General features: G+C 38.2%; 1 protein-coding gene across 1 annotated transcript; it reads left to right on the top strand.

Moving 5' to 3' along the window:
• Positions 1-11,024: 11,024 nt before the first annotated feature.
• LOC149184591 (uncharacterized) lies at positions 11,025-11,657 on the top strand. The gene has a single exon (XM_089415388.1). The coding sequence runs from the start codon at positions 11,025-11,027 to the stop codon at positions 11,655-11,657; it is 633 nt and encodes a 210-aa protein (XP_089271514.1).
• The last annotated feature ends 273 nt before the right edge of the window (positions 11,658-11,930 follow it).

The raw sequence follows: 11,930 nt of genomic DNA on the forward strand, positions 1-11,930 counted from the left end.
TTTGGAACTAATTTAACTGAACTTAACTCAGCAAACTGAGTTAACTAATTACAACTCAAATATAACTCAATATTTTCTCCTTAATTTAAGGGATAACTCAATCTTATCTCCTTAATTCAAGGGATAGCTCTTGCATGACTTAAGAAAGACTTCTGACTTGAATTTCTCCAACTAATTAATTCAAAATGAATTAATTAATTATTTCCAAGTAGCTGTTAAGACTAAATTCGATTTTAATTCACAATTTAATTCAAGGACAAATTAAATTGGAATATTCTTGTTGCCACATTTCAATACTCCCTCTCAACAAGAAAGGGATTATCTGCCACCCCGATCTTGTCTCTGTGGAACTTGAATTTACACTTTGACAATGCATTTGTAAAAATGTCGGCATCTTGCTCCTCTGTCGAAATATACTGTAGCAACATGATCCTCCTCACTACACAGTCTGCAGCTTGCTTTACCTTGTAAAGCCAATGGGAACTCACAACTAACTTGTTCTCCGGTCTTGGAACCACATCCCAAACACTGTTATGAACAATGGAGTCATACTCCTCCACCATAGCATCAACCCAAATCGGCTGCTGCACTGCTTCCTCAAAGGAAGATGGCTTGGTCTCAACACATTCCCCAGCAAGGGCCATGTATCTAGTGTATCTCTTAGGTGACCTCTGTCTGCACTAAGAAGATGGTGCTCCCACATTCTCTCTCACATCCTTCAACAATTTGTCAGCTTCTCTTGTGCGCTTCCATCCATCTCTGGAAGACTTTGCTTGAGTGAACGTCTCCATTCCTGGAACCTCTACATGCGGCTGCTCTGCATTAGTCTAAGGCTCCTCCTCCTTAGGAAGCAATAGTTCCTCCACAGCCTGTAGTTGGAGCTCCCTCTCAAGGGAAACTCGCATGGCCTTCTGCTCATCAAACTTGAGATCTCTACGAATCACTGTCCTCCGACTAGTAGGCAAGTATACCCAATAGTTGTGAGGTGTATCAGTGTACCCCACAAGTATCCCCAACTCTATTGTCGGCTCAAGCTTCTTCTATGCATCCTTTGTCACATGGAAATATATTGATGAGCCAAAGATCCTGAAGTGACCCACATCTGGTCTCTTACTGGAGAAATCTTCCTCTGGTGTCTTCATCCCAAGTATGCAATGTGGGCTTCTATTCTGCAAATAGACCCCTGTGTTGCATGCCTCAGCCCACAAGTGAATTGGTATGCCTTGGTCATGTAGCATTGCCCATGCTGCCCCTACAATAGTTTTGTTCTTCCTCTCAGCCACCCCATTCTACTGTGCGTTATGAGGTTCCGTCAACTCTCGTTTAATTCCTTCCGCTGCACAGAAGTACTTAAACTATTGAGAGACATATTCTCCACCATTGTCGCTTCTCAAGGCCTTGATCTTCTTTCTTGACTCTTTCTCGACCAAAGCTTTGAACTCACAAAACTTTGTGAAGGTTTGGTCCTTCTTCTGCATGGAATAAATCCAACATTTACGAGAATAGTCATTAATGAAAATCACAAAATATCTTTTCTTCGTTGTGGATGCCATCGAGAATGGTCCACACACATCAATATGAACTCACTCTAAGATAGCCTTTGCTTGACTGTATCGATCATGAAAGGAATACTTGGTGTGCTTTCCCAAGGTACAACCTTTGCATGTGTCAACTTGCTCAAGTTTACCTTTGGGAAGTCCTGTAGATATCTGCTGCATTATCTTCAAAGCCCCATGATGCAAATGGCCCAACCACCTGTGCCACAACTCGCCAATGTCTTGGATTTGCACCAATTCTACTTTCATACTCAATGCTGCATAATCATCTACCTCTAGTTTATAGAGATTCTTCACCTGAATCCCTATCCTCTTGGTCTGACCCGTGGCTATGTGTCTTAGGAACACCTTTCCTTTATTGAAGACAACATCGTAGCCTTTGTCCTCCAACATCGTGACCGATACCAAGTTCTTCTTTAGTCCAGGCACATACATCACATTTGTTGAGGTGAGACGAGTGCCATGCTCCCTCTAAAAAGCAACCGTGCCCACTCCTCAAACACTATACCTTCCGTCGCCACCCATCTCTATGTGCATCTTGAGTTCTTTCTCCTCCAAGGCACTGAATAAACTTTTATCACTGGTCATGTGGAATGAGGCTCCACTGTCATTATACCAGACAGAACCCATCATCGATGACACCATGCATACGATGAGGGTAAAGTCCTTTTCTAATTGAGATGCTAATGTCTCACCTTCCGATCCTTCCGAGGATCCCTTCTTAGGCTTCTTCGATAGGTAATTAGTTGCATAATGTCCCATCTCGTGACAATTAAAGCATCTTACTTTAGACGTGTCACCCTTCTTCCCTCCATGAGAACAACCATAGAACGCCATTAGCCAACCTTGAAGTATGATATGAATTTGATTTGCACCTGCAACCCTGAACTTCAAACTTCAAATTCTCTTCTTTGTATACTGTGCACAGCTCTGATACCATGTAGAAATTCTCTACCAATCTCGCTCTTCTAAGACCATGTAGAAAACCTGCTGTAGGTTAACTCGATAATGCAATATAAATCAAAGCATAATACTATAACCTACTTCTACTATCAATTTGTGGAAGCTTAAAGATCAAGCTGAACAATATAACCAGAAGAAGAAGAATCAATGCACAATACACATGAAAATACTTTGGGGAAATCCTCAGCTAAAAACCCCACTCTATTGTATTATCATAGGAATTATACAAAGCCTTAGCTCTCACAACTATCCAGCTCTCAGTACAATCCTCACAGATGCTCACAAGAAAACAAGGCTTCTCACCAGCCTTCGTCTCTGCCCTCCAAGCTCCTATTTCCTTGCGTTGTTTCTCCTGGGTGATCGTCCTGTTACCGAGTGGAAAACTCTCAACCAAGTGGAATACTGATCCTCCAAAACTGCGCAATCCTCAAGGATTAATTCCTTGATTGCATGCATTACTTTTATCCCCATGCAACTGATAGTACAGTGTCCTTGAACATAAATCTCAACTGGGTCTTTCTCAGAATAGACATGCATGAGTTTCTGATGAGGGAATCTTCAGTTAACTGGAGTAGCACTAATTGGATGCATCCATGCATCAACTGACTCTTAACTCACTTTTAGTTCCTCAAACAGTTTGGAACTAATTTAACTGGACTTAACTCAGTAAACTAAGTTAACTAATTACAACTCAAATATAACTCAATCTTATCTCCTTAATTTAAGGGATAACTCAATATTATCTCCTTAATTCAAGGGATAACTCTTGCATGACTTCAAAAGGACTTCTAACTTGAATTTCTCCAACTAATTAATTCAAAATGAATTAATTAATCATTTCCAAGTAGCTGTTAAGACTAAATTTGATTTTAATTCACAATTTAATTCAAGGACAAATTAAATTGGAATATTCTTATTGCCACATTTCAACATAAATTCTCCTTCTTACGATCTCCTCAATCAAGTCCTACCTTCGGGCGAAGCTATTCGAGAGATCATGTGTTTTGAAGAGATACCTTCGAAGGACTCTCCCCATTGTGTCTTGATATCTGATTTAGGCACAATGCCCATTCAAATCCTGTTGTTTGACACACTTGAAATCGTTCCCTCACCTTATATGACTATCCAAACTTATGATTCAGAAGGGAACATGGGCAATCTTTCCAAGACACTGCTCATCAACATTTCAGTTAAGATAGGGATCATGGAAAATGTATAGATTGGAGCCAATTGCAATCTTGAGGACATTGCAAGCTTCACCTACCCTTCTAAGGACTGTCGCGATATTCTCCCTTGGTCTTATGAGGAAATGCATGGCATATACCCTTCTATTGTCAAGCATGAGATCAAGAAAGGTGGAGCATTCTTTTTATGGTATTTTTCTTACTCATTAATCCGAAAAAACCTCGAGTCTCCTTCTTTGGGATTGTTAAACTACCACGAAGAAAGTCGAGCATTCTTTTTATGGTATTTTTCTTGCTTGTTAATCTGAAAAACCTTGAGTCTCCTTCTTTGGGCTCGTTAAACTACTACAAAGAAGATATGAGCATGATCTTTTTTGGCTTTTTCTTGCTCTTGAACTGAAAAATCGTCGAGTTTTTCATCGTCGGGCTCATTAAACACCTATGACAACGGTTTGAGCAACTTTTTTTTGCTCTTTTTCTAGTTCACTAAATTGAAAAAGATTGATTGAGCATTCATTTTAGGCACTTTTTTTCTCGATCATAAAACTGAAAAAACCTCGAGTTCCTTCTTCAGGCTCATTAAAACCTTATGAAGAAGCTCTGAGCATTCTTTTTAGGAACTTTTCTTGCTTGTTAAATAAAAAAAACCTCGAGTTTTTTCCACCAGGCTCGTTAAAAATTTACAACGACGACATGAGAACTTTCTTTTTTGGGACTATTTCTTGCTCTTAAATCGAAAAATCCCTGATTTTGTCCCTTCTTCGGGCTCGTCAAATCTACGAAGAAGGAATGAGAAGTTCTTTTACCTATTTTTCCTCACTCACTAAACTAAAAAATATGCTTCGAGTTTTCTTCATTTGACTCGTTAAAATTCGATGAAGGTATATTTATTTTGTCGTTGCGTGACTCATTAAAGTTTCACAACGAATATCGAGTTTAGTCCGTCTCCTCGTACTCGTAACAAAATGAGGCAAACATCTATTGAGAATAGGTTTCTCTTTATCCAGACTCAGTAGATTAACTCACGGAAAAGGAACCATTTTGGGTATACTATTAAACCTTTGTCGCACCTGGTTAACAACTATAACAAAGGGACCACCTTGGAGTCATTCTTTATGATCTTTTCAGACTCTCAAAATATGAAAAGACCATCGAGTTGTCTCGTCTGGACTCATTAAATTACACAGATGAGGAATAGAGTTGCTCTTTTTACGATCCTTTTCAAACTCTTAAAACATGAAAATATTGACGTGTTTGCCTGTCTGGACTCATTAAACTAATCATATAGGGCATAGAGTCACTCCTTTTATGGTCCTTTTCAGACTCTTAAAACATGAAAAGATAGATGAGTTTACCTGTCTGGACTCACTAAACTAATCAAACGGGGAAAGTGGACAATACAATCGTGTTCGGTATTTTGAAACGAGTTTTTGGAAGCAATCGCTCCCTTGAACATGGCACTCCCTCAGATAAACCTTCCTTGTGATGGCCTCTCAATATGAACCTTACCATCCTATGATATAGCCCGATGTTCTTGCATCTCTGTATGCTAACGCTCTTTGGTGTTCATGAGTCTAGTGCTACATGGTTAAAACCATTGTCATGCCTTCTATTGTTCAAGGGAAAACCTTTATCTTCTGTTTCCTCCATCAAACCATCAAACATATCCTTTCATCATGCCCTCTGTCACTTTGACCCAATGCTCAAAAGATTCCTCAAAAAACAATCATTCTTGTCCCGTTTCGTGTCGACTAATGTAGGACACATTATTGCCTACCTTTCGATAGGTCTCTTCCTATCAACTTCAACACTCTATCTAGGAAGAATACCTAGAAACACTTCAGTACCTTAGTACTTTCAGATATCAGTGGTAGGTCACCTTGTGTTTGGTCAGGGGTTTTCATTATTGGCTCCTAGTTAAATGATTCTACGAGTGTTTGACGACAAAAACATTATTCACACTCGCTAGATTGTACTGTGCATCTTGGAGACCATCACCATTATCAGTGGCCATCCTCGCGTCTGTTAACGGTCTCCATTATTGACTAGTTATCAGACGATTTCGTGCATGTTCGACTTCAACGCGTTTATTCACATGTATCGATCTCTGTTATTGCGATGAAGCGGAAATCAAGACCTTGGGTAGAGGCTTGCATCACTCAGCCTTATTTCCTCTCCCAAGTTGCATTCACTGTTTTTTGGAGACAGCTCATCAGAATGATCCTATTATGAAACATGATCTACATTGTGCGTATCGGTGGCCAGACTCCTCATATCTCTTTATTGAGAAAATCACTCTGACATAGCTACTGAGTGTGGGAATGCTCGACTCAGGACATGATTTTAGTTGCTTTTATATATGTGTTGTATCAAGTTTCTCATACCACCCAAAGCTCTGATATTCTCTCTCTTTTTTCCAAATAAAAGGACAGTTAAATATAAAGTATTTCAGCCATCATCGCAGCCTCTGATCTCACCCTTTAGGGGGCATCTGTTACACAGGAAAATGACCTCCTCATCAGCTCAGAGGGGAAAGACATGATGACTAAAGGACTGACCAAGTTCACAAGCCCTGTTGTCAAACTAACATTGTCTAAACACTAGAAAATTGCCTTATAAAGCTTCTTAGCAAGCCTAACGGTGTGTTATTTCCTAGGGTAACTCTACTTGTTACCTCGGGAAGAGCATTAGTGACCCTACATCAATTTCTATGGGTCAAAGGAGCGAGTTGACTGAGAAATATCCTGAGATTCTCTCTTATGTCAGCGCACAAAAGCAAGGAAAGATCAGAAATCGGCTTGTTTGAGGGAATTACTAATTCCTAATGGAATCTACAAACGGGAAAGAGCACAAAAGCATGGCAACATCACTTCTCTTGCCTAATGGAACTCATGAAGGACTTGGAATCCCTATCCTTACATGCTATATATGCAAGGCTAGGGCTATTGTGAAAGAGGTCGAATCATTTGAAAGGATTGCCTATTTGACTGTCGAGCAAAGTCTCAGACTAAGGCATTAGAAGAGGTTAAGAAGGGAGAGAGAGAGAGAGGAGTTAGAGGGGCAAGGGAAGGCTGATACAATAGATGGTTGTAATCACTCTTTCTACATCAATATAAAACTGCAATTGTGTTGTCCACTACGTGATGTTGGTAGTATAACTTGTTTATATGTTTATTCAATATCTTTTAGCATGAGTGGCTTAGTTACATGCAACTAGATATATTTTATATGTTCATGCATTGTTTATCAAGGTTTTATGTTGTGATATTACGCTTGTCTTTTCTATGTGCAGGTTTTGATCTAGAGTCGGCTCAAGGGTCTTCCACCTAGCTGCATTGCGCTCTCCAGCAACACCACACCAAGACTCGAGGTAATAAGTCCTTCTCGATTTCATATTCATTTGTTAAACATAGATATGCATGTGACAACTGCAGCTAATCTTGACAATTTTTCAACCATGGAATTAAGACCAAAGATTATGACTATAAAAAAACCTTAAGTTTTCAACATATTTCAAGCATGACATTATGTAAAAAATAGATGACTAAAAAAACTTTTAAAATGAACACTTGAATGAAACAATTATTATACCAAGAGTAATTTATTTTTTAAATGTTAAATGTATAGCGGTTTTAAAATCATAGCATAAGACAAGTTGATACATTGCAAAAAAAAATTAAAAATCAACTATCAAATTAACATGCAATGTATGTGAACTCGACCCATTGTAATGAAAACTTAAAGACCAACTATGAAATTGACACATTGTGAGACAAACTATATTTATTATAACAAAAATTTTAAAATCGACTATCAAATTGCACATAAAGGGATCAGGTTGCTAGTTGAGCATCACCACGGACGCTGTAGAAAAATAAAATAAAATAAAATAATAAATAAATAAACAAAAAACAAAAAATAAAAACAAAAAACAAAAAACAAAAAAACCAAAATAATAAATAAATATATAAATAAATAAAATACAAAATACAAAAGAGAACAAAAATTCAAACAGTGAAAAAAATAAAAACAATTAAAAAAAAAAACACAAAAACTTAAAAAAAATAATAACTAGTAATAAAACATGACAAAAAAAATCAAATATAAAAACTATATAAAAATAAAAAAAACTATACAAATGTAAAAAAAAATAAAAATCAAAAATAAAATAGTTTGTAAAAATTAAAAATATAGACAATTTTTTTTTAAATATGAAAAAAAATGGGAACAATATTAAAAAAAAGACATAGTTGAAGAAAATAAATAAATAAATAAACAAATAAAACATAAAAAACAATTATTTTTAAAGTCAAAAAAAAAAAAAAAAAAAAAAAAAAAAAAAAAAAACAAACCTCATAACTAAAAAAAATTAAATAAAAAAAATTCAAATTAAAAATAAAATTAAAAATTAAAATTAAAATTAAAAATAAATAAATAAATTGAAAAACAATATTGTTGTATTGAGGCTTCTGTGATCCATGTTAAGTTAATGAGAGATTTTTCGGCGTAAAGCACAAGATATTTCATTTGTCGATGCGTTTCGAACCAGCTAGTGTGGTTCATCGTCAGGACAAGTTGAATGAGCAGATCAGGTTTTTCATGTTAAATAGATAGAGCAGATACTCCAACGGCTAAATTCTTAGACCAAGTAACGGCTAGATTTGGTATGACCATTATATAATTAAAAATATAACCTGGGCAAGTTAGATTCTTATTAAAATAAGAGTAAATGAATACTTTTTAACCAATTAAAATTATGAATATATGCTTTTAAAAATAAATTATAAACTAAAACAGTTTGGGTTAATAGTTAGTTATAATTTTTTTATTATTATTAATTATATAAATATGCATAAATATCCATATGTAATATTACTCACTTATAAGTCAAAGGGATTATCCCACAAACTAATAGTATTAATAATCTATTAAATTAATTTAAATTTTAAATAATAGTTATTTAAATAAGTTAGAGTAACTAGAGTAATATAATTATAATTATCATATTAGAAATATATAAATAAAATTATAAAATGAATCCATTTAAATTAAAGGTAAGTTATCCAAGTTGTTAAATTTCAATATTAGAAAAGTTAGTTAAAAGTAATAAATGCTAGGGTTTAATTATAATTATGATAATAGAAATAAATAAATAAATTATAAAATGAATCAATTAAAATAAGTTATCCAAGTTGCTAATTTCAATAATAGAAAAGTTAGTTAAAAGTAATAAATGCTAGGGTAGATATCCGATCTGCAACTCGCGCTAGGGCTCATCGGATGCTGCTCGCACTAGGGCTTGAGAGTTAACCCTTTCACTCTTCTACTCTGTGTGACTGACGATCTTGACTTAGTACTCCTGCTGAGTTCTCCACCATGGATTCGCCCTTTGGAGGGGCGGGCTCATCCCCCCCTTCATCCACCGGTCTCTCGTCTGACAAGACAGAATGCACAGACCCTCTGATCAATCCAGGCGCCCTCCCTCGGACCAACTAGGACACTGAACCTGCCACCGATGCTGTTGGGGACCCTGCTGCAGGTTCTACGGCTGCAAATGATATAGGCAATGATCAAAAGGCCTCAAAGTCACAGCCAAAGGCGTCTTCTACAACATGCATTCCAAAGACTGCAGAAAGAATCAAAGTAGATCTCCCCAGTCATAGAATCAACAGCGAAATCCAATATATGAGGGATCATGCACTCATAGGCAAGTTCCTCAGATTCTGGCCTACTGAAAAGGCCTTGCTTTGCTAGATAGCTTCCAAATGGAAGCCTAAAGGACAAGTTACTCTGCAGCTTGGCCCCGAAGGCTTCTTTACCGCCACTTTCAACTGCTTGGAAGACAAAACCCGCATCTTCAAGGGAGGCCCGTATTTTTTCAACTCTTCAGGCCTGTACCTTCGTGACTGGAAAGAGAGGTTCAACCCAGACAAGGAAGATTTCAGCTGGGCTCCAGTATGGATACACATGTATTCTCTGCCACTCGAATACTGGAACGAGGAGACCTTAAAAGACATAGGCAACAACCTGGGGGTATTCATCAAAGCTGCTGAGGAAACCAAAACTCAGAGATACACCTCCTATGCCAGGATCTGTGTTCACATGCATCTGACTAAAGCACTCACAGACTCGGTAAGTCTATTTCATGACGACTATGAATGGATCCAAACAATAGACTACGAGCATGTACCTTTTCGTTGTAGAAAATGCCATGAACATGGCCATCTCTTCAGGGATTTCCCTCTGAATCTTAAATCCAAAGCCCCAGTTAATGAGACAAGCAAAGACTCTGAGGGTTTTATAAAGGTCCCTAGTCGCAGAAGGCATGCCAAGAAAAATCCGGCAGCTCCCGGTACCTCCAAAAATCCTGAAACCCAGAATAGATTTGAAATTCTAACCTCTCAAAATACTACGGAGGATCACCCTGAAATCCCTCTTGCAGATCCCTCTCCTTCCTCACCCCCCAGCCCCTTCAATCTGCAGTTCTGAAATCTGCCTCAACTCTTACCAGCTTTCCCACCTCTACCTCCTCTGAGAAAATAGATCCAGAGACCGCCCAAAAATCTTCCACTATGGAAATCGATGCAGCTCTAGCTCTCAGCATTCACCAACAGATAAATGAGGAAGATCAGAATACCCCGATCCACATGGATGAGGAACCAGAGAGCGTAGATCTGGAAGGACTAGATATTCTCAAACTGGAAACAACGTGCAAACAAAAAGAATTTAATACAATACCCCCCCGGGAAATCGAAAGGCTTGAAGTAGTTCTGGCAAGAGCACAACACAATAAATGTCTAGGCATTCAGGCCGACAGTCCTTGGGATGGAAAGAAAATCTTGAAAGACATGAAGAAACAAGGGCGCAAGACGGATCTGCAAAGGACAATTATCATAGGAGAAATGCTGGTGGATTCTGGTAGATTCCCCAAGCTGACCAGGTTCTTCAAATCTCTCCCCCACGGTTCCTCCTGAAGCTTATCTCATGGAATGTGAGAGGGCTTAACAGCCCCACAAAACACAGAATGTTAAAAAATATGATCCAGCAAGAAAAGCCTTCAATTGTCTTTCTTCAAGAGATAAAGGGAAATAGCACTGTATTGGAAAGGATTCTAAATAAGGTTTGTTCAAGATGCCGCTTAGTCTCAGTGGACGCTTCTGGTGCTTCTGGAGGGCTGGCAATCTTATGGAACCCGTAGGTACTCTCCCTTCAAGACTTTCATGCCTCACACTTCTTCATTCAATCAACCTTTCATCTAATTGGGACCAATATCCATGGCCATCTCTCTAATGTATATTTTCCACAAGACTTACAACAAAAGATGGATCTACTGGACACACTCACAGCTCTCAATTTAGATAGGCGATTTCCCCTTTGGATTGGTGGCGGTGACTTCAATATAATCACGGCTTTGGAGGAAAAATCCGGAGGTAGATCGAAGCTAGAAGCTGACAGCACAGGCTTCAAAGACTTCATCAACAGTAATCAGTTAATGGACCTTCAGACTTCCAATGGTATGTATACCTGGACCAATAAAAGAAGGGGACCACAGCATATCGCTTCCAGGCTGGACCGCTTCCTTATATCGGATAATGCCATACACCTAGGTGGGGACTTTCATGCTTCCATCATGCCTCAAGTGGGCTCTGACCATTGGCCCATTATGCTTCAGTGGTCGCGTCCGGGCACAAAGTGCAATAGACCTTTCCGCTTTGAGGCCTTTTGGTTCTCTCATCCCAAATTCAAAGAAGTAGTTAACGAGGCTTGGAAGTCTTTCAATCCCCCTGCAGGAGCCAAGATGTTCCAGCTCCAACAAAAACTAAAACATCTCAAACAAGCTCTCAAATCATGGAATCGGACTCAGTTTGGTAACATCTTTGAAAATCAGAAAGAGTTGGAGCAGCAGATGAACTCTTTACAACAGAGAATTATCTTGGAGGGTAGAATAGATTAATATGCGCAACAGGAGCAGACCCTCTTAACTAAGATCGAAGCACGAAGGTAGCAAGAAGAAGTTCTGTGGCGACAAAAATCCAGAATCAATTGGCTAAAGGAAGGGGAGAAAAATACAAAATTCTTTCATAGATCTACTATTCAAAGGAGAATGCACAATAACATCGCCTTCATAAATAATCGACAAGGGGAGAGATTAGAGGTGCATGAAGAAGTGGAACAGGAATTCAAAGAGTACTTTCAGGATATTCTTCGGGAGCCGCCGGGATGCAGG

The sequence above is a fragment of the Pinus tabuliformis genome, chromosome 3_2 (assembly GCF_031772625.1).
Source record: "Pinus tabuliformis cultivar Carrire ecotype Pingquan chromosome 3_2, CPIR1, whole genome shotgun sequence".
Lineage (NCBI taxonomy): Eukaryota > Viridiplantae > Streptophyta > Pinopsida > Pinales > Pinaceae > Pinus > Pinus tabuliformis.